General features: G+C 40.2%; 1 protein-coding gene across 3 annotated transcripts in view; it reads right to left on the bottom strand.

The window, feature by feature from the left end:
• Positions 1-21,807, bottom strand: part of MFSD2B (MFSD2 lysolipid transporter B, sphingolipid) — a 39,552-nt gene extending 17,745 nt beyond the window's left edge. For all 3 annotated transcript variants that reach the window (XM_005521829.3, XM_014251395.2, XM_014251394.2), the window contains exons 1-6: positions 21,734-21,807; positions 16,355-16,471; positions 12,379-12,503; positions 8,769-8,892; positions 7,495-7,573; positions 3,436-3,605 (exon numbers count right to left, since the gene is read on the bottom strand). In XM_005521829.3, the coding sequence (XP_005521886.2) occupies positions 3,436-3,605; positions 7,495-7,573; positions 8,769-8,892; positions 12,379-12,503; positions 16,355-16,471; positions 21,734-21,775 (657 nt within the window). In that variant the 5' untranslated portion in view covers positions 21,776-21,807. The remainder of the gene's footprint in view (positions 1-3,435; positions 3,606-7,494; positions 7,574-8,768; positions 8,893-12,378; positions 12,504-16,354; positions 16,472-21,733) is intronic.
• Positions 21,808-24,413: the final 2,606 nt, after the last annotated feature.

Raw genomic sequence — 24,413 nt, 5'->3', positions numbered from 1 at the left:
GAAACAATGATTACTTGATAGGATAACTGAATTCCAATTTATTGCTTATATGTTGTAGATGAAGTTATTGTAAGTCTAAGAAGAAGTTGGTAAAAAAAATGCAATTACAAGAATGTACTTCAAAATATGAAGACATTAGTATAGGTGCAAATTTATCCAGATGAACCATGTAAGAATAGAAAATTTTCAAGAAAACTGCTTTTGTTAAGATGTTTACATTTCAGAAAATAACATGGTGAGATATAGGAATGCAGCACTATTCTTCAGAGCTATAAATTAAGTAACAGAGTACTTTCACACTGTTAGTTATGGCTTGCAGAGAATACAGAGTGCAGCAGTGGAGACACCTGAATTCACTTAAACAAGGCAATTTCAGCCTGAAATGTAGCTGAGCCAGGAGAGAAGGGGATGAAAAAAAAAGATGGCAACAGGACTCCTTTATTAATTCTCTATTTTGTTTTTATGTATTTGTTAATTTGCTTGAAGCATTTGAATTAAATGTTGTGTTTCATAGGCCATCATTAAATGTAATTTGAGCTTAAACCATCAAGGATACTCATGGCAGGCCAAGTAAGATTCTCTAACCCTGAACAAAACTTGTTAGACCATCTACAACTCTATCAATATTCATGTTTGGTTTCCAGTAATAAAGATCCATTCATAAGCTTATAGTAACAGCTTCAGGAGAGCTTAAAAATAACCATTTCTTCCTCTTCCTTTCTTTCAATAAGGAGAAAAATAATATCAAGTTGTTCACTAAGTGCTTTTTAAAACTATATGTGCTCTTGAGCAGCTAAGAATTAGTCCTTGTGACAAAAAGAGTCAGACTCCTGAAAGGCATTAAAAGAAAGTCAAGATTTGCCCTCTTCTAAATACTTCCTGATGGAGGTACTTCAAATTCAATTAATCTAGTCTTGCCTCAACTTGTAACTTAATGCCTATCAGCCATACAACCAAAATTCAAGATCCATCAAGATCCAATTCAAGATCTCCTCTTTACTGTGCAATTAATTAGGTGCATATTCTGCTGTGTGTGCTGTGAACAAAGGGCAGGTTTCCAGTCACTCTGCAACTTCTTCAGATCTGAAAAATGTTTGTGTCTAAAAGCTTTCCCATCATTTCCCAGTTTCAGAATCTAGTTTAATGAAAGATAATGCCTCTATCTACAAACTCTGGCTACTTTAGGCTATAGATTTCTGTTAGTTTTTCAAAATAAAAAACTACTTGACATTCACCTCATTGTGAAGTTCCTTTCTCAATCTCCCTCCTACCACAGAAAGGACAGGAAAGTGCATGTGGTTAGACAGAAAGGAAATAAATCAAGATTGTGTATTTTTTTTCCCCTTGAAAGCCATTTCAGAGATTTCAAAATAGAAATTGGGGAATTTAGTCTGAAGTAGATTCAGATAGGGAATCTGCTGTGCGATGAAATTCAGTTTGTGCCATGACTTTTCAAGATACTCACCCCAACAATTCACAGAGGTGTAATAAACACAGTAGTGTTCTAAATCAAACCATTGTCCCAGAAGCTAAAAAGGAAGGCAGGATGATGTTCTGTGCCTTGTTGAAACACACACTACAAATTACCAAACAAGCATCTTCAAAAACACCTTATTCAGCCATAAAATGCCATGGCCACTTAGAGAAGCAGCCCAGCTGTCCTCTGACTGTTGCCCAGATCAGCTCTATCAGCCTGTGCCAAAAAAAAACAAGGATCAGGTGGCACAGAGGCAAAGGATAGGAATGGGGGGAGGCGAGGTTTCATCCCTTTCCTAGACCACCAGTGCTGAAGCCAGAGTGTACAAATCCAAAACAGAGATAAAAAGAAGCCTTTAGTTTGTGATTTTACTGCTGCTGGAGCATGATAATAGGAGCTACTCCACTGCATTAGGAAGAGCACAAATATGTATTTTCTCATTTACATCAAGCATTTGAGATTAGATTCAGGTCACGGAATCTTCTTCATGGATATTATATATATACAGGTTGGTACTTGCACTGACAGAGCAACAGATGAAAGTTTAAAAAGAAAGGATGAATCCAGCAGTTGGTAACTTGGAACCAACAATCTGCTGATTTCACAAGTGACATAGGAAAAAACACTACACAATGTAATTGTTTAAGTCAGAGACTCTTTCAAGACCACTGCAAACAATGGAAGACTATCAAATTGTGCTGAGGTTTGGATCAGGTTTTAGGTTTTCCTCCCAGATATAAAACTTTGTTTCTCAAAAAATATAAAACTCAAGTACAAGGAGATCAAATTATTTATGCAAAATTACAGGAAAAGCCTGTCATGGGAAATTAAATAAACAAGCATGGATCCCTAGGTTCATTCCACATGTTAACCACTGAGATCTGCCCCCACTAATGGGCTGTTACCAACCATTTACTTTTAACAGTGCTTTGTATCTTCACAAAAGTACAGATTCCAAATAGGACTTAGAGTTTCATTAACAAAATTGCCATTGGTCTGTACAGGAGATCTCCAGTGGTAACTCTTGGAAATCAGTGTTGCTGAACTGAAAGATCCTATTGTAGCCAACATTTTTTCATGGAACCATAGAATGATTTGGATTGGGTGGGACTTTCAAAGATCATCTCATTCCAACCCCTTGCCATGGGCAGGGATATCTTCCACTATCCCAGGTTGCTCTGAGCCCCATCCAACCTGGCCTTGAACACTTCCAGGGATGGGGCATCCACAGCTCCTCCAGGCAACCTGTGCCAGGGCCTTGTCACTCTCATCGTAAAAAAAAAAAAAAAAAAAAAAAAAAAATCTTCCTAGTATCTAACCTCTTTCAGTACCTCCCTAATGTACCCTATTTCAGTTTAAAACCATTCCTCCTTGTCCTGTCACTACAAGCCCTAGTTAAAAGTTTCTTCCATCTTTCTTAAAACCCCCTTTTTTGTACTGAAAGGCTGCAATAAATTCTCCCTGGAACTTTCTCTCCTCCAAGCTGAACAAATCCAGCTCTCTCAGTCTGTATTCACAGGAGAAGTCCTCCAACCTTCTGACCATTTTTGTCTCCTCTGGCTCTGCTCTAACAGGTCCATGTATTTCTTGTGCTAGGGACCCTAGGACCAGATGGAATATTTCTGGAGAGGTAAACTGCTTTTCTTACTAAGCTTCTATAAACTGTAAATCAGCCCCTGGTGAAAACAAAGGGTGGCCATGTCCCTCCCAAGCTGCTTTATGGGTTTGGCACCACCTGCAAAGCTCCTCAAAGAAATTCTGGTGTCACACTGAGGAGGGGTTGCAAAGACAGCAAAGATGGAAATCATTGTCTGCAACAAGGTCATCGCCTCAGTTCCAGCATCACAGATTTCAAGGAAGTTGTGTTCATGCTCATCCAGCTGGATATGATATGGTATTAGAGAAACATCCCTACCGTCCTCTGTAGGATATTTTAATGTGCTCCCATAGACACTTACCTGATGAGACAGGGGATCTGAGGGGTCTGGAATGCTGGGAGTGTCATTCCAGGAGTCAGTGGTGTTTACTGAGGGATTCACAGTGCAGTGAGGAGAGACATGAGCACTGGCCACAATCTGCCCCTGAAGTGCAGCTCCAATCAAGGTCCCAAGAACTTCCATGGTCATTCCTAAAGAATAGAAGCACAAATGTGCACTGAGGATGAGAATCTTGCTCATCTGTCTCACTGAAGATAAATGTAATCAAATCATTTCCTCTTACAGGAATGAGCAATGCCAAGAACTGAACTGAAAGGTCAGTCACAGAACAGTTTCAAGGAAAGAGAGTTTTGTCATTTATTTTCTGATGAGCTTTGAGAAGCATCATCCATGAAAGAGGCATTTCTATACAAGCTGCATGAGAGATGGGAATGCTGAGATTTAGAGACACAAGGGGATAACGCGGAGATCTTTCATCTTGAGGACCAGAGTGGAACAAATTTTTAAATGCCATTTTTTCCAAAGCAGGACTTGGAGTCATGATGTCAGACTGTTTGTATCAAACTTGACAACAACTTGTGAAACACTTATCTAATAAGACATCTGAGTCCTCCAGCTGTAAAATAAAGTGATACTTGTCCCAGGTTTATAGAAATAGTTCAGCTACAGAGGTCTTGGAGAAAGCAGGTGCTGTTGTTACTTGCCTAAGGCCAGAGTCATGCAGATCTACCTACTTCAACCTAAGAGAATGATTCAGACCATTAATTATCACCAGAAGAAGGAATCATCTAAAAAAAAAAACAACCAAAGCCTCCATTTAGGAAACTAACTATGGGCATCGTCTCATGAAGTTGAACAACAACTTGACCAGGTGTTGCAGCTCTGTTAAGGAAAATGGTGAAAAATTTGGGTTCTAGACCCTCCTCGCTCTAAGGGATTTCAAGCCTCCTGTGTCTGTTTCTCTGCAATATGGCCATATCTATCATCCCCATGGCCAGGAGATAAACTGAATTCCTGTCCTAGCTCCAGAGACTCTTTACACACTTTGCATAAAGATACATTAGGGCTGAATGAACAGATTGAGGATGGGGACAAAGTCTCCCCATTTGGAAATGAACTTCTCATTGACCCAAATATCAGGCTTTTTTCCTATTGTTTCTCTTTCAGTGGCTCCCAGGGTCATATGTTCCTTTCTGAGAAGCACCATAGAGGATTCTGAAGGGATGCTTCCACAGCAGGTTGTGTCCTGGTGGTTATCATGCTCCCTCTGGGAAGTGACAGGTTTTTCAAAAGCTCCTAGGTTCATGTTTATTCAAGTCTCCTGATCTGTAACAGCCTTCCTAGGTGACCTCAGACTTTTTGTGGGTCCCTGTAAAGGAATATAAATTCTTCACCATCTAAAGGGAGGGCAACGCACACAGATTGTGAAGGGTTCAGACAGCACAGCAATGCAGGCTATGTGCAGCTATGCAAGATCCAGTAAGGAAAAGGGAAGAGAGGCTCCCTAGGAGACCTGGACCTTTTAAACCACTGCTACTTTGTTCCCAAACTGAGAATGCCTTTGAGTGGAAAATTTGAGGCACCATGTAGCATAAATTTAAACCAATGGGAAGTAAAAAAAGCCCCTTCCCCAAACTTCACATCCAATCTTACCAGCAATGCTGTAATTCAGTCCATGCACACGAAAATCCTGGCAGATGGTGGAAACCTAACCCAAATCTGGCCTGAAGTGTTTGGACACAAACTGGTCTCAGTTGGGCGTTGCAGAGCTTCCAAACTCAGTGCAAAGGTAACACACTCAAATCACACCTTTCATTCAAAACACCACCTACACATTCATAACCTTTGTCTAGGGCTCCTCATCTGCATTTTATCAAGCACTTGCATAGAATAAAACTCTGAAGTGTCATTAGAGGCACCAAAAAGACAACCACTGTGAAACTTCATTTTCTAAGTAGTAGCAAGAGCTGAGGAACAGGTATCCTTCAAAGTTCTTGTGTGCTCAGAATTTATGATGTATTACTTTCCACATCAGTTGATAAAGCTGATCTGCCAGCAGATTGTACCTTGAAGTAGGTTACATTTTGGCCAGAATATAAGTAGGAATTATGTTAAAGCAGCTTTGGAATCCAGTATTTCTACCCTGCATTAATAGCAACAGCAGAATAAAATTTGTAATAAGCAGTTCTGCTTGTCTCCAGCAGAGGGTAATGGATCCTCTGATCCCAACCTTATTTTTAAGAGCACACTTCATATTACACAGCTGTTTTTCTTTAACAGTTGAAGAAATGCCTGAACAACAGACTGCATCCAAGACAGTCTATCAACAAGAACTCTCTATGAAGCCCAAAGAGAGGCAAAAGTGTTTAAGTAAAACAAAAAAGAAAACTATAAAAAACAAAGTTCTCACATAAGCATTACAATTAAAACAAAATTTTGCTCCAAACAAATATCATATCAACATAGACAAAAATACCAACATTTGAAAAGTCAAAACTATGGTTCATTCCACCACCTTCATTTGGTTTAGGAGAACAGCTGTACAATCAAAAGTTAAACTCTTTCTGAACAATAAAATGACACTATAAATGTGTGACACCTCCCAGCCATGAAGTTCAACAGCTTTTATAAGTTTCACATGCTGATGAAGCCCAGCATAGCAGAACAGAAAGCACATTTATTTGGATCACAGCCTCTGAAGACATAAAACCAGACAATAGAAAACACTAGGTACATGGGTTTAGTTAGAATTTAGGCCAGATGACTCAGAATACAATCAGTGACAAAGAATACAACACAACTGGAATCTCCTGCTGTTTAGTCCTGTCCTGTGACTGCCAGTCCAGACTTTTTCTTAAAGATAGTTGATGATAATGCAAATTACAACATTCCGTGTCTCTGGAGAGGGATTGGGCTGCTCAGGGGATTTCGTATCTAGAATTTTGACATTACATTTTTAGTACTTTTTGCTATTTCACTGTGCCTCTCTGGGTTTCAACATAATCAAGTATGTTGAGGGTTAGAAGGACTAATGGAAGAGAAAAGGGATCTTGCTAGGAAGAGAAAACAGATGCCACAAAAAAAACCTACAAGTTATTCTAAAGCAACACTGTAAGGACAAGTTAAGACATAGAAAAGTTTTTCATGTAATATTTGACTTTTTTCTCTTTACCTTGCTTAATGCAGTTACACAGTGAAGAAGGCATGAGAACAGAGCTGAAGAGAAAAAGAGGGGAGGAAACTGTTCTTGCATTCAATTTATGATCTATACAGGAAATCTTGAAAATATTTTCACTGCACTTTTTTTGGTCTGATTGATTTGCTTCAAAGCTAAAATTTTGTCTGGTTTTGGTTGTTGAAGAGCCAGAGATATGGTCTGGAAAGCCTCATTCTTTTAACTAATACACTCAGAGGATCTGAACAAGATCTGCCTTTAAGCTTCCAGGTGTATGTAAGAATTAATTAAAAAGTCACAGATGAAATGAAAAAAGAGATTTCAGTTGGTGTGAACATGCACACAAAATTACTTTCCTTTTTGGTGAGGTTAACTGTCTTGGTTCTATGAGTTCTCAATTTTTTTTCTGAGAAAACAGGGTTGGGACTTGAATTTATAACACAAAACACATAAATCTGAGGAAATATCAACTAAAAAAAGACAGCAACAAAACAAAACAACAAACCCCAAATAAAACCAAATCAACAAACTCTTCAAAATTACTTTCATACTTTCTTTAATTGAATGTTTCTTGGTTTTTCCCTTACAAATCACCTTTAAATTAAATCAATAATCCTTACCCTGACTTGGTTAAGAGTTACTTTTTATTGTTTCCTCTGGCTAGCAATAAACCAAAAAGAGTTTATAGCTAGTCAGACAATTTGAGACAATTAAATATTAACATCTCCTACTTAACTAGAAAAATGCAATTCCTTTGAAGACAAATTAGTTTTCATCACATATTAAAACATTCTTATAAAAGTCCAGTTTAGGAACACAAATCACTAGGAACTTCCTATAGATTAAGAAGGATTTTCAATAAAACTCAGACCAAATCCCCAAGAGACAGCCCAGATCACACTCACTATATGCTGTTGCAGAATCTCTGTCCTTCTGGTCTGTGCTGAGAAACATGGTGAGGGCAGAATATGGTACTTGGAATAACTATGGAAAGAAAGAACATGACTTAGGAAATGTCAGGGTAAAGCTGCTGTATGTCTTTGATATCCAAGAAAATGGTTTAATGGGACCTTGGAATTAATTTAGTACATCAACTCAGAACACTGAAAACCCTAAACCAATTTTTTTAGCACAAAGGCCCGCCTTTTCTTTCTGGTTTGTAAAGCATATAAAAGGAAAAAAGTACATTTCAGAATACAAATAATAAATAATAAAATACCCAGAGGGTTTACCTTGATGTTGCACTCCTTCAGTTTCCTTGGGAAAACATCCTTCACAGAGAGACTCAAAAGAATTTTGCTTTCTTTGCACTAGGGACACTACTGTGTTCCTACCTTAAGCTAACCAATAGGAATCAAAGCCATAAAGAAGAAATACAGTTTTCCACTTTATTCAAGCCAGAAGACTACAAAAATACACAAAAATATTTCAAATATCAGTCTAATTATGTAAATCCAGGAGATAATAGTGAAAACAACTCTCTCTTTCAGCACCATTGTGCCACACAATCCTTAATTTAAGTTATGCATAAGTTAATAGCATTGCAAAGTAGAACTGGGACATAAACCTGCCTGAACAACCATGTTCTCTGTGGTGTTCCCACCACAACAGAGATCTGTAGCCAAATTAAATCTTGCACTCTGCATCACACAGTGTTTGTACAAAATGCATTTCTGCTCACCTCCACCAAAAATGGCAAGTGTGTACACTTTCAAATCTCTGCCATGAAAACCCTGTGTTTCTCTTTCAAAAGAAAGAGGAAAGAATTATTTAAAATCATTATGGATGTCTTCTGGACTATCTTTCTACTGGGGAAACAAAGGACCTAGGGAAATATTCAAGCTTAACATAGGAATACAAAATTCCTAATCTGCTCCTGAGAACAGAAGTTATGAGAAGTTGGATTTCTAACTGGAATTAGGAAACTGAACATCTATACAAGAAGGAGTTGAGAGCACTGGAGGTAACCTGGATGAATTAGCAGTTCATTTACCAGAAAAAGCATTGCCAGAAACCATCAGCCAGCAGAGAGTTTGATAAAAGGGCATCTGCCTGTCCCTTAACCTCACTAGAAGTTGAAGTAAAATGTGAAAACAAGTTTACTAAATATGAATGCTTTAATATAGACAGACAACAAGCAAGTTACTGCTGAGAACATCAAGACCTGTAATCTACTTACTGTGGTCAGTGCTTGGAAAAGGCAGTGGAAAGTCAGATACCAAGCAACTCTTCCTGATACAAACGGAGGAGGGTACCACATAAAAAAATAGGAGACTATAGTGAAGGGTGTACATGCCAGCACCCTGAGAAGAAAATTAACACACATCAATAATCTCAAAATAATGATAGCAAAGCACATTAAATTTTCCTGCTAATAATCAATATAACACAATTTATTTTACATGCAGTTTTTCTAACTGCAGCAATGTATGTTTTAAATATCAAAAGTCAGTGTGCATTGAATACACAGATTAATATAAAATATATTAATATATTCATTATATATAAATAGATAAATATATGTTATATATATTTTTATCCTACTATATTAATATTAATACAAAATATATAAATACACAGATTAATACTTTCATAAAGTGGAAGAAAAAACAGCAAGTCTGAAAGAAAAGAGCTACGCTTAAACTTATATCCCACTCAGAATTTCCTTTCACATGCACTGTAACAGCACACCTATATTGCCATTCCTTGGCAAATGTGTCAGATTATACATTTATTAGAAAGAATCACTGAAAACTAAGCTCTGTCATCATGTCTTTGCATACTCCAGAAAATTTTACATGAGTTTACTAACTATTGAGATTCCCTCTTCTAATTTTAGTGCCTTTGGTTTTCCCCTGAACTTAGTCTCTTCGCTGCTACTTTAAGCAAGTGCAAATATGTTGATACACTTAAAAATACTGAAAAAAGCCTAAGAGACAATGGACAGCCTTGTTGTGAAAGCTCCTACGCTCTGTGTCTAGTTGGGTATATGAGCATTTCCTCCATTTAACTCCTAATCACTTCAAAAACAAAAGGATCATCTTTAGAGAGGAAGGTGGCTTAAAAAAAAGAAGCACAGAAACTTATATTCCAGACATTGCCATTAACCAGCAATTAATGACATTAGTCTAAAACTTATTTCAGACAAATACTTGTCTGAACTTGTCAAATTTGTCTAACTCCATGATACAGAATTGGTTAGCTGTTATTATTTCCTAAAAGTCTGAGCTGCAGCATCAGGCATGTCCTGTATTCTTGTAAATCAGGCACTGAACAATGTATTTAGATGACCAAGATCCTAACAAAAATTTTCCAAACACATAAAAGAGAAAACAGATTAATCCCTTCACAACAGCACTACTGACATTGGGGGTCAGCTGATTGTTTTGCAATCGCGAACTGAAAACCTGGAATACAAAAGAATAATGTGGGTAAATAGTTTAGTAAAACAATGGCTTTCCCACACTGCTCTTTGAGATGGACAGCATCACTGGGAGCTGAACATTTACCAGGAAAGTGCCAGGTTCTGGTATTCTCTGTCCCTCTGGTCCCCAGCCCACAGCAATGGAAAACATAAACAAGGGTAAAATCCTAACACATCTCAGGGCATCTGCCTTCCTCTCCAAAAGCATGAGCTCTTCCAGATGGTGTCCAGGCAGAGTCACCACACTAAATATATTCACAGTCACTTTTTCGTGCAACTTTTTAGCAACAACCCTCTTGGTATTGTTCTCCCTTTTCCCACATTTTCCTTTTCCCTCTAATGCCAGGGAGTTTTCAAAGCCTTGCTGGAGTTGCTGAATATCTGATTGCCAGCTATTATCTCTTTTGACAAAATGTTCAACCAGTATTTCAAGTCAGTGTCTGCTTCTGCCTTTTAAAGCCATTAAATAAGTGATTGATGACTTTGTGTTATATTGAGGACACTATTAAGCGATAGTTAAACATTCACTTCCCTTACTAATGTTCCTGCTTTGCTGGCAAGCTTTTCTGACTGAAAAAATGCCATTGCTTCATTCTAGAATATTAAGAAGTCAGAAAACATTCAAAATACTAAAGTATTTTTAAGCTAAGAGAAGCCCCATTTTTTGCTTTGTGAAAAAATGGCCTCTCAAAAGTCTAGGAACAGAATTCCCATGAAAATATTGGTGTTACCAAATAAAACCAGACAAAATCCTCCTGTAAAGAAAGCAGCTGTTTGATGAAAGGTGGGGTTAGATAAGCACTTTTCCTGTAAGAAGTGCAAGATGTGCTGGAGCTGGTTTACAGTGAAAAAGGCTAATAAGTTCATGCTTGTGCTAGGACAGGAATCATTCTTACACCAATGTAACACTAACAATAAACACATGAAATTGCTGTATTTTCAGAGAACTTAAAAAAAGAAAAAACCATCAAAATACTTCTAATGGCATCTGTATAAAAATTTCATTGTTTTCCTTTTGGATAGCTTTCTTACTTGGTTAATTCAGTACTCATTAAAACCACACCATTTACCTGGCCTCCAACCAAATCCTGAAAAGAGAAACAGCAGCAAGCTCCTCTTTTCCCATGAGACTTGACAAAAAGCTTAGCTTCAACCTGAAGGCCCTTTTCCTACTGGGCCAAGAGCAGCACATCTCAGCCTTCTTCCAACATGTACTTGCCTTCTCTATTTTGTCAGATAAAAGCTGACCATGGAGAAGTTTCTGTAGCTGTTAAACTGCACAACAGCAAGGGAATCAGTTAAAAAAATCGCTCATTTTCCCTGAAATTTCAACTTCCTTGCTCAGGACACATTTACTCTTAGATTTTTGTTGCAAATCAAGTTTGTGGGTTATATCAATTAGAAATTCTCGACTACTTTAAAATATCTTACAAGACATCCATATAATGTATGAGATAAAATTATGAAAAAGTCCCTATTTGACAAAGTAGTTAATCTCCCCTTGGCTTCCAAAACATTAAAATACAACAAACACATGCCGTGTGGCATAGATGAGCTTGAGTTCCTCTAGCACGGCTCAATGACCCAAATCTTTTCCAATTTTTCTTGCTTCACACCTGTCAATCTTGTTCCTATATGGGCAACATTCATTGTTCTCTCCTTGGAGCACATGGAGAGCATGCGCACGTAGGTAACATATCACAGTGAAATATCACACACTTCCTTCACAAAAACATCAAAACCTTACAGCATCTCACTCATTGTAAGGGTCATGGTGATTTTTTATTGAACTATTCTGACTAAAGGGTGTAGGAGAAGCAGGGCTCTGGTAAGTGCTGTAAGAGCAGCCTCCCACAGTGCCACGGCAGTGCTGGCTGCCGAGCCCTTTGGTGCCGTGGTGTCACATCTATTCCACATCCACACACACTTCTGCTCTACATCTGTGCATGCATCCTTCTCTGAACTGAAAGGCCTAGGGAGTTAAAGGAGCTCCTGGAAGGCTGATGTGAGATGTGAGGGCACTCTAGGAACATAAGTATAACTTTGTGGAAGAGTGAAGTCAAACTAAAGAAATCTAGACAAAGATCAAAATTCAATCACAGATTTTAAAAAGCTTTAGATGTCAGATTCCAGTTTTGCTAAAAATACTCTCTCTTAGCTTTATTTGTTTGAGCCTCCAGTGGTAGAAAATCTCTTCTGTATTTTCATGGGTGAACAACTAAAAGATGACATGGAAATTTTTAGTCTTTATTTTACATATGTGGAATGAATACAATCCCTGAGACTAATTCAGTGAGGTGGCTGTATGATCACAACAGCCAATATTCACATATATATGTAAATATATGTACACATTTATACTTACCAAGGCATGAGCCGGCCTATTTTTGTCCATCTACTTTTGCTAATAAAAAAGCCAGCAACAGGATCAGTAACTGCACCTGAGGCTTTGCCAATGAACAGCACCAAAGAGGCATGAAACGGAGTAATCTGAAAGTAGACAGAATACAGTAAACAAGAGCCATTGTTTCATAATACAATGAAGCAGCATAAAGCAACCTTCCAGAAAAAAAACACCTCAGTGTTTTAAAGAATAGTGATAGTTCATTTACAAAACATGTCTGCTGCTGTCATAGAAATTCCTGTTGGTTACCCACAGCAAACAAATGAGACAGAGATTGGCACTGTGAATCAAGGGATCAGAAGGGAAAAATGCAAGGAAGGAAAGATCCAGAGTGTGTTTAGGATGAGGAAAATTAATCAGACAAATAGCAAAGTCCTTGTTTTAGTCATACAATCTGACAGAATTCCTCTGTAATTACCCACTTGCTTTTCCCCCACACATCTCCATCTCCCCATATCTTTATCTTGACCTGATCTACAAAATGGTAGAGGGGGCTGTTTACATGCAGTAGTTTCTTCCTCTCCTGAGATTAGCAACAAGGCTGCCAACTGGTGGCATGTGGCTGAGGAAGAGGCTGTTGCACAACAGACTTTATCCACTCGGGACTCAGGGGTGACAACTGAATTGCGTAAGGCACATCTGTTCAAATCAAAGTTGCCAGCATGTGTCCATCACATCTCACTTGAAAAATGTTCATGGATTACACAAGAATAAAATGGCCAAGTAGAAAAACCTCTGAAATTAACCCAGGTGGACCATACTTTTAGTACCTATATAGAAATACAGTTTATCCCAGGCAAGAGAGTTATTTTTTCACATGTATCTGTACAGAGCTTAGGAATTCCCATCACATAATGGTTAAAAAGGTGGGTTCTCTTCCATGGGTGCTCAGTTCATATCACTGCAATTATAAAAAAGAAAAGGTCATTGAAACCTATATAAAGGTGAATGTTCTTCACATCAATTATTGAGAGATGCTGCTGAAAGAGCCTCTGTGGCTTAAACACAGTGAGAGCAGACAAGAGCCCTTCATCTCTGTGCTCCAACATAGCAGTGCTCCAAAGGCCTGGAAAACACAGCTGATACAACACCAAGCTTGAGCAGGTATCCCCTGCTTTCCTGCAAAGGATATCGTCTCCCAGGCAGCATCACCGGGAACACAGCTGGTGCAGGTCTCCTGCCTGCAGAATCTGCTTAGGTGTTCTCTCAGAGGTAGAAGAAGGAAGCAGTGATCTCTGAATGTCCTGAATGACCAGCACAAAAGGCAGGTGCTATGGACTTCTGACATCACACCCATTACATTTTAGCCCAAATTAGGTGAAACTGCAGTGGCAGCCGATGTTCCTGTCACCACCAGCTCCAAGACACATACTCCACCCTCGAATGTTTGTGGGCAGAGAAGGATTGGGAATGGCAGTGTCCAGCAGATAACAACAGTGGCTCTGCATTCCATTGCAGCATGGTAGGATGAGGCTGGGATGAGCACTGGACTGTGTCCCACCTTCTTGCTGATCCACCTTTGCTGGCTTGTGCCCTCCCACAGCCACCAAAGGGTGGCAAGCAGCCCACCAGCCCACCAGCCCTGAGGCTGACTTGCTGTGGGGGCTGCACCAGGACTGCCCGCAGGTCACTGCTGCTCCTCACACACAAGGGACAGAGCAGCCAAAATAAGCACTAAATAGCAGTCAGAAATATAGAGGGGTTGAAATATTGTGGTTATGAGGGGGACAAGAACAAAAAACTACAGATTAGGTGAGTTCCACGTTCGTATTTTGTTTGGATAACTTGAACAGACTGAAAGGAAGTGGATATTAGAGGCACAGAGGTGGAGGAAAGCTTTGAGGAAAAAGCAAAATCTCTTTCATGTTAGGTGTGGAGACTGCAGTCACCCTGTCTTCGTCATTGGTATGGGTTTACACTCCTGTTGGCTGCATTTTATCTCCTAAATCTAGATAGTGTCTGTCAGCACCAATGCCAGAAAGTTCTCAGTGTTAATAAAATACAAGATAAAATATGCTAAATTTGGAAGGAATAAAGACCAGGATCCTTTTATCTGAGAATTTTGGTGTTCTCTAGCAATTTGACTCAAGGATCCTTTGTGTGGTTTGGATTTCCATTTATGGCTGTAGTCTATACAAGTAATTTAGATGGAACAAGGAATTAAAATTGAAAACCTGTAAGTTACAGAAAATGAATAAAAATATAATTTTCTTAGAAAGGATATATTGGTGACTTTCATATTCTCTCAAGAAGCTAAAACAGTTCTGATCTCTAAGTGGGCAAGAAATAAATCCAGGTAGTGACTATATAATTAAATTCTCTCCCTTGAAAATTTATGGGAAAGAACACAGGATTTCAGAGCTATTTATCAGGCCTTGAAATAAATCCTGTCCCTGCAGGACTACTTCAGAGAAGAAATTAAACCATCAGGGAACAAATAATTAAGCCCCTTAATGAAAGTGTAAGTATATCACTACAAACATTAAGCAAAATTATTTGGTTTCAGTAGAAGCTTGTTAATAAAATCATTATTTTGATATCACTTATTTAGGTAGTGCCCAAAGATACACGGATGGGACCTCAGCTTTCTGGACACTGTACAAAAACACACAAAGGAACAGTCCCTTGCCTCGAGAATTTTCAATCTCTGTGAGAAGCAAAGAATGGGGGAGTCATCATAGTTCTAAGCACCCTGGGAAAATGGTGTTGGAGTCTTTCTCATTTAGTTTGAGCTTCACCATCTCCAAAGGCTTGTACTGCCATCCTTGATGTCAGTGGGCAACAGCTTCAGTCAGAGCTGCTCCACCTCCCTGCTGTACCCCCAAGCTCCCTTTTCTACCTCCAGCTCCTCAGATTCCACACCATCCACTTGACATCTTTGACACTGCTGTCCAAAACTGTCTCCTTTTCTACATCTTGTGATTTTGATCTCAACAAGACACTCAAGATGATCTCAGCTGTACATGCACACCTTACTGTGTTGAAATTTTTATTAAGTCACAAGTCAGCTTTTAATACCAGACTTTTATAGGAAAAACAAATACCCAAACTTCTGGATACCTCCAGCCATAATATCCTGTCTTTAGACAGAAAGTGGGTAATGATATCTGACCCAGAACCTCCTGTTTCTACCAGTAAATAGGAACAGTCATCAGTGCTGAAGTACCACCTGCAGTTTCAGAGCTGTTCTCACAGTCCCTACAATTTGGCCTCAACTCCCTAAAATCTTTTTTTTCATCCTAGTACCTTGTCCTAGTTACCATGCATATATACAAAACAATCCAAAACAGTAAAAATGTCTTATGGATTGACATTTTTTTGTGTCTCTGATGTCCTGAAATCTAGCTGGAGCAGCTGAAAGTCAGATGAATGGGATGAGTCCTAGTGCTTTGTTTCACCAGGTCTGCTTCTGCACCAGAGAGCCACGGACCGGAAGTAAAGGACTTTCAGGAAGGATAACTCAGCTTTATTTGCCATTAAATTACCTTAGACAAACCACATAAAAATTGTGTGAAATTATGTTGGCTACTGGGTGAAACTGGAGTGATTTTTAACTAAACCACATGAACTAAACTTCATAGCCTCAACATGGTGATATTAATGTTTTCAGATGTCTTGTATCTTTCACTCTTTGACTCCTGACACTGAGAACAGATTTTTCTTGTGTCTGCAAGTGTGTGAGCTCTACAGCACCCAAAGTTCTAGTAACAATCCCAAAGTAAAAGTGAACAGCCATCTCAAGACAGAAAGAGAACTAAGGGGGGAAAAAATTAATTCTGGACAAATTTATGCAGTTTCCAGGATGCTGAACAGCTAAAGGCAATGACGAGACAATTTAAAATATTTATTAATTAATTCCCCTTCTATCATTCCAGGAGCATAGCTGGCAATATCAGAGTTAAGTCTACAGTCTGCAAATGTTTCTTGTGCTACTTACATGGGCTATGTCCAGCAGGTAGATCTGCAGGAAGAAAGAAGCAGCACTCCCTGCCACTTGGTTTGGGGCACCTCCTATGGCATAGCACAGTTTGCTGCACACTGAGAGCCTGTACCCCTGTGTGAGAGGAAGCAGAACAAACCATGAGTAAACCAAGGTGCACAAGTTAAAAGCCACACAAGTGATAAGGTTAAAGTCTATAGTTAACACCACTTTAATGTATTTGCTTCATACCTATTCCACTAATAAATCCATATGCCTGCAACCCCTATCATCAACAACCATTTGGGTGCTTGTTACTTTGATTTTTAATGGATTTGTTCTCTAACTCAGCCCCTGAAAACAGATTACAGTGCTCCTAAAAGTGACTTGTGAAGACCCTCAGGCCTACCTGCCTTCCTCTCACAAGCTATTAAAAGGAAACAAGTCTACCAACAAGCAAGAAGCAGCAGAGAAGCACTACACTATTATTTGAGCTTAGTTTTGTCTTTGAATGCTCAATTCATATTTTTAAAGATTAAAAATTTTTACTTTAAAATAAATATTTATCTTACTAACCTTTCATAATAATAATTGATGCATACTCTCATACCACAGTAATTAAGCAACATTCACAGAAAGTTCCACAGACTAAACAGATCCCAAACATTCATGCTTTGTTCCTTCCTTTGTCACAAAATCCTGGTGTGACACTGGCAAAGACACTTGATTTTGCACATCTTCCTTTTGACTTGACTTTTCTATATCTTTGTGAAAATTAGCATTATGTGATAAGTGATTTTGGACCCAAGATTTTTTTAGAAAATCACGCCAAGTATATTTAAAAATTTTTGTAAAAACTGTGCTGTCTCATTTGTCATTTGATGTTTGAAAAGTACCATAAGCATGCAAGAATATTCTCAAATATAGTAGCCAAGGAAGAATAAAATAAATGTTGAAAATAAGGTTGCATACCAGTAGTTAAAATATAAAAATTGCACAAATAGAAGTTCTAATGAGGAATATGTTTTTTTTTGTTTGTTTTTTGGTTTTTTTCAGTAGTAGGAGTTGCAGGATACTGGAAAGCCTTTCAAATAAACATAAGATTCAATTTCACGCCATAAAATTCAAAATTAAGAAAGAAAATGACTCTTTGTTAATCTGTATTCCTTTCAGAGGGACAACACATCAGATCAAATTTTTAAATTTTAGGCTTTAGTCCCCCTTTAAAATTTGCTGTCAGCAGAAGCCAGGAAACATGAAGAGGAGCAGTAATACTAATCCTGGATCTTTTTCTTCTCTCTGAACTGACTACACAAGCCCTTAATTCTTATATTAGGTCAGGATGAAAATAGAGATACAGAAATTAAATCCACCACAATGATATTTTGACAATTACCTAATTTCTGAACATTTGTAAATTTACTAACCCATCATCTTTACTCTGTAACAGTTTCGAGAAGTTTTAGACTTCTAGGCAGTGCCTTTCATCAGCTAAACATTTCCCTTTGAAAGGTTTTATCAGAATGGGTGTGAACAAACAAGCACAAGTATCAGGACTCCTTCCTTTTTGTGTTTTCCCAGAAAAAGACAGGGTGGGATCCCATTACTACACCCAAGGAAAGTGGACACTGTCAGGGCATGAGCTGCAAACTGTTATCACCACAGCAGGCCTCACTTTATGCTGCATTGGCAATTTTCTTCGTTGCAGGAAAAGAAAAAAAGAGTGATAAACAGTCACAAGACAGACTTCATCGTAACAATTATACTATTTAAATTGATAAAAGATTGCAAACAAAACAAATAGACTATACACATATTTGATGTCCAAAGTAACTCTTCATTTTCCATACATAAGTCCTACTAAATATGAGCTTTACTAGACTTGTGTGTCCACAGAATTTTGCTAGCTTGACCTACTGCCATCCCCTTGAGCTTTGCTCCACAAGCTACGTGCTTTAAAACTTTGTCTCACTTTTTTTAGTCATTCCCTTTTTTAAGTTTTATTTTTTAGTCATTAAATTACATTAAAAGATTGCTTTCCCTTGATACTTTCCCTCCTGATCTCCAAGCATTGGCAAGATGACTTTTAGCTGAAATCAAGAGATATAAAGCACTACTATGCAAATACTGTATCCTATTGCAACCTCAAAATTGGAAAAAAACTTTTAGATACATAATGCTGCTTTCACACTTACTTTCACTAGTAATTTTCATAGACTCACTGAGTGGCTTGGGTCAGAGAGGACTTCTGAAGATCATCTAATTCACCCCCTCTGCTATAGGCATGGACACCTTCCACTATCCCAGGTTGCTCTGAGCCCCACCCAACCTGGCTCTGAACACTTCCGAGGATGGGGCAGCCTCAGCTTCTCTGGGCAATCTGTGCCAGGGCCACAACACCTTCATAGTAAAGAATTTCATTCTTACTTGCTTCTTTTAGTTTGAAATCATTGCTCTTTGTTCTTTCAATAGCTAAGGCAGTGGTAAAACAGAAAAAGTATATAATATGCATGATTCCAAAATGTTTTTAGAACATGAAGAATGTCAGGTTCTTAAGAACGAATCTAATTAAAGCTGTGGTACATTAAATGGTCAATCAAGATCTAAACTTAAAGACTGCACGTGGTACTCCTGTCTTTACAGCAGTTTCATGGCTAGAAAATTGACAATCTTAGTACATTTTTTATGAAGTCTCACTGCAATTCCACACACACCTAGAATACTGCTAAACTACTCTCTGAACCTGCTCCCAGATCACCTTGAAGCAAAGTTAATACTTTGGTCACAGCAGTAGTTAAGTTTTAATTAAATTTTGGCTATGAATGTTATTTTCAGAATAAAACAAGCTGTCAGGTAGACATGGCCATACAGAGGTGTCCTGTCTGGTCACCCACAGAAACACAGAGAACCTGAGGCTCATGAGTTCCCTGGAAGGTAGGTTAAATCCTGGTCACTGTTCCATAGCTGTTTTCCTTTTATTTTGCCTAATTGCTTTTGGAACTTGTTTTTACATTAAGCCATAAACACCACAGCAGTTCTGCATGGAAATGACACATAGTGTGAAATCTGCACTGTCACTGCAGATCTGCTGCATGGCAATTTCATTGAGTGTCCCTGAGCTTCTAGCTGATGAGAAGCAATCCTTCAGACTCTACATTCTGGTGTGTCCTTCAAAAGGAAGCAGCCTACAGTAGATTTTTGCCTCTCCACGTTGAAATCATATGGTAACAACCGCATTTTCTGCCTTACTAACGCAATGGAAAGTGGTAAAAAAGAAGATAGGACTCTCCACCAGAAAAGCTGAAGCATTTCCTTCTCTCTAACTTCCTACAATTACGAGCACACGGCAACAGCTGTCTGTTACAGGATCTACAGGAGCAAGTCCTCCAGCCTTGGTTGGGTTTGCATGACATTGCTCATAAATGCTGACAGAAACCGTCTTGGGAAGGATAACACTGAGCAGGGCTGCGTGGCCAACAGCAGAGCACTGGCTATCAGCAGCTCACAGAGCTTTCCTCCAAGGGCTGGGTGTCCCTGCTGCATTACTTCCTCAAAAAACACAAAACACTTGATTCCTGTGAAATCCAGCAAAAGTGTCTTCACCTGTGCAGGTTCATCAGCAAGCTGAAAGTACTCCACAAATCAATAGAGGCAGGAATGTGTAGGCAGTGGTCAAATAAGGAATGAAACATAAAATTACAATCATAATTTCATTTGGAGACCCCTGCGGTGTAGTTGAACATCAACATCAAATTGCTTCTATAAGCTTTAGGAGAAAGCTTTAGTGAGATGTTTAGTGAGATGATGATGGCATGAGAGGTAAGAGGAAGGTCAAACAAAGTTACAATTTTTTTTGTTCTCAGATTAACCTGAAAAATTTGCACTTGTATACGCTCTCATCATATCAAATTTAATTGTGTTTCAAGGCAAACCAAGAAAGCATAATAACTGAGAGATTTGATTTTGCTCCTTAAATAGAAAGCTTAAACATTGTTATGGAAAATTATTGCTTCTCCTACACTGTAGTTCCTTTATTTTTAATTCTCTTGTAAGTTAAAACCATACTTGTAAATTTTCTCTTCCCCAACAGAACAGAAATTGAATACAGTATTTATAGCAGAACATCGTAGTTCTACAGAAAGTGTTTCAGCTCATTGAAAATAACTCAGCAACTGTTAGAGACATAAAGAGCAGACACATTTTGTCCTAAGCTATTTGTTATCAGTGGAGTCCAGAACTGAACCAACAAGTAATTTAAAAGCAGTAAGAACAGAGAGTGAAACCTGTGACTCAAAGATAAATGCTAGTCTAGGTTTATCTGAGAAACAATGAAATGTAGCTAGTGAGGAGCAGCTTTTGAGTCAGCTTTTCTCTCAATGTGGAATTAACACTGGTAATGTTTCTGTTCTGTGAGTGACCAAACAACTGCCTCTTGAAAGCACGAGTGCGGCAGTCACGGGTGGCATCCCAGGTCCCTCACACCGAGCATCCTGAGGACTGGTTTCAGGTTTCTTAGTGACATCAGTCCACCCTTGAGTGGAAGAAACCAGGAGCAGGGTTTGTGTGCAGACAGCTAGGAAAGGGCATATGAGTAAGGTGGGAAGGATACCGTGGTGCTTTCTCAGGATATTCCTCCAGCTGCTGGCAATGTAACTCTGGGGAACTCTATGAAACAAAGACGGTGTTATCTGTGCAACATAGGCAGACTTATGCCGTGAATTCACACAGATGCCTTCCAAACACAAAAATTCAAGCCCGAATAGGACGTTCTAGGTGTCTGAAGAACTCCATGGGCTCAACGTCCCCCAACATGCTGTGGAAGCTTCCTCATCCGCTGTGTTTGGAAGCTGCCCATTCCCGGTTTCACCTGGTGTTCCCTCAAGAGCCATGGAGTTGAGGAGTCCTCTCTCACCCTCACCTGCCTCCCACTCCTCCCGCGGCCAGCACCGAGTCTGAGGAGGCAGCGTGAGATGCCCTCAACACCACAACGCACTCCTGGAAATCGGGAGTCTCTGAGGCTCCGGGGGAGCGAACCCCTCCTGCCTCGGTCCGGGAGGCAGCCCTGGAGGGGACAGGAGGTGGGAAGCAAAGCGGCTTTTCCCTGGCACCGCGGCGGCCAGAGAGCAAATCCCGCGTAGTGCATTCCAGGGAAAACACCCCGGAGTTGCGGCGCTGCCCGGCCATCGCGGAGGGGCGGCGGGAAGGCTTGAGGAGCTATTCCAGGTCCTCGCTGGGGCCGCGCACGGAGCCCCGCACAAACCCGGGCTGCCCCAGCCCCACCGGGCACCCGCGACCCGCCCCCGCTGGAAGCGAAAGGCGGCGGGACCCCGCTCTGGGCTGTGTCCGAGGGGAGCCCCGAGCCCCCCGACAGCCGCCCTGCCCCTCGCAGGCCCCTACCTTCTGCTCGCCCGTCGGGGTGTCCCTCGCAGCCCCCGCCATGGCACCGCGGACATCCCACCCCGTGCGACACCTGCGCGCCCGGGGCGGGGCGGCGGAGCGGAGGCCAGAGACAGCGGGCGGTGTCCTCGCCGCGCTCTCCCAGCGCCCTGGAGGGGCGAAGGCGCCGGCGCTGCCCTGAGGGCCGGGGACAGGGGAGCCCCCGCCCCGCCGAGCCCCCACACACCGCACCCTCAGTGGGGAGAGCTGCGGGGCACTCACGGCGGCCACAGCCCCACAGGGTGCGGGGCTCGAGGCACGGGGCTGAAGGGGACCAGGGCTGTTTTCATCCAGCCCCAAAACGCCACCTCTGCCCCGTGAAGAGATGCGCGGTTTCCCGATAGGCAGGGATGTAAAACCATGCCGGACGGCAACGCTGGCAGCTGGACGGAGAGCACACAACACTCCCGAGCCGGGACACGCTGCGGGGAGAGCGGCTGCTGACTCTTCCGTCAGGGTGCTTAGACATTGTAAGGGGCTGCTCAGGGAGGCGGTGGAGACACCGGCCCAGTGAGGTGTTTAAGGGAAGCCTGGATGTGGCACTCAGTGCCGTGGTCTGGTTGACAAGGCCACAGGTCGGACTCGACGATCTCAGAGGTCTCCGGCAAGCTCATTGATTCTGTGATTCTACTGCCTCCGAGCCAACACTCCTATCTAGGATACACGAGTTCACCACCACCCTGCCCCCTGGGAAAGTGCTCCTGCACGCATGCTCAGCATCAGAGCAAATACAAATTGCAATTTAAAGTATGAATCCTTTCAACAGTGAGGTAGCCTAAGAGAAGAGGGTTTAACGAAGCCAACAGGACTTGTGACCTGCTTGTCTTGGGGAGATGATGACTAATCAATCTCTACACCCAGGGCTTTTTGGCGTCACGGATTTGAAGGGCTCTGCTACTGACAGGGTCACCTGGTGGGTCCTGGGCTGGCACTGTAAACCATGCCATGGAGTATTGACATCTAAAGCCTGTGCAGCCTCGCTTGATAAGAATAATTATAGCAAATTAGTAAAATTCCAAAAGAACAAGGCATTAAAGAATTTTCTACACATTTTCTAACAGAAAACTGAGATTGTGGCCTTAACACACCTTACTGAAAACTCTCTGAAGGGGGTCTCTAGAGGCTGATGCCAGAGGAGCTTCAAAAGAGATGGATTGCCCAGTACCAAGCTAAACACAAGGTATGCATCTCACATTCAAATTCAACATTTCAGTTGTGTTGTCTTTATACACTGTCTTCATAACACATTTAATCCTTTTTACCTCTCAAAAGGGAAACTACATAAAATATTTCCTTCCCTTATTCTCTTGGCTGTTTCAGTTTTGCTGTAAAGTATCTTTAGGCACAGACTTTACATAAAATAGCAAAGGCCTGTGAAGAAACAGTGAATAACTGATGGTACTTGTGTGTTTCACAAATTCTAGCACTGATCAAGCCAGTTATACTGTTATTTGACGAATGCACAATTTCTGCCTACACACAATTAGGTAACTAATCAGTCTTTACAAACTTGACCAAAACCAACTGGATTTAGGAAAGTCTTCTACTCATCCCAAAAAAGTTCTCCAAATTAGGAAATAAGTTATTCAATCACAGTTTGTTTCCTTTTTTTAAAGGCACCTTCTAATCTAGCATGGGATTAATGCAGCCAGCATCACTTGACACTTCTCAAAGATTTTCCCTCATTTTCTAATTAATATCTTGACACTTTCAAACTGCAAATGCACACTCAAGTACACCAGAGCTGCAGTCAGACAGTTGGTTTTAGTAAAGCTGTCCAATCTCTTAAAATGCTGGTAGCAGACATGAATCAACATTGAAATACAAAATACTTACTGCTTCTTTCAAAGGATAGCAAGGAAAATGGATTTACGTACTTCAAAATTTCACACTCCACCCTTTAATTTCAATCTTACACTATTAATTTCTTCAAATCTTTGTGCTGCAAATGCATGAATAGGAGCACACTGTTACTTCTGACATTTCATACACCTTTCAGATAGAACAACTGAGCTCACCATCAACCACATGTACTTTTCTACTACTAAGTTTTATATTAAGACTTAAATTTGAAAGCACTGATTAATAGAATTCCCTGTTCAGGAAGCTCTGGGAACTGAGGGTTGGAGCTGTATCTGTAGGTGGTTTGTCTTTTCAATTTTACTAATGGATTTGTCTGCACATTTACTTTTGTTTTTTATACGGGAGTCAGAGCAAGAGCAAAGAAAATTTAATTGTACCACTTGCTACATGAACCTAAATGGCACAGTAGCACTGGAGGTCTATAGCACTGGAAAGTGTTTAAAGGCATAGTTTCTAGAGATTTGTGTTCTGAGGACACTGAATAGATATTTGCCCAGTTGACTTTCATTTCAAACACACCATGAGATATGCTAAACTTATATCCCTGGGAATGAAGGAGAGTACAACCCTAGTCTGAAGTCTCACTGCTTTTTAGAATACAAGTTGCTCCAATTAAATAATTTTCTATTTAGAACAAAACCAAGAAAATACAAACCACACAAAAGAAGTACAATCCCAACAACCATCCTTTGGCACAGGTAGCACAGAGGACTCAGGACTTACTGAAGACCCTGGAATATGTCTTATCCGGAGATTTTAGTTCCATTCACAAACCCAC

The sequence above is a fragment of the Pseudopodoces humilis genome, chromosome 3, assembly GCF_049639895.1.
Source record: "Pseudopodoces humilis isolate 2021_Gansu_Grassland_sample_001 chromosome 3, ASM4963989v1, whole genome shotgun sequence".
In the NCBI taxonomy this organism is placed as follows: Eukaryota; Metazoa; Chordata; class Aves; order Passeriformes; family Paridae; genus Pseudopodoces; species Pseudopodoces humilis.
This window is presented reverse-complemented; position numbering and strand designations above follow the sequence as displayed.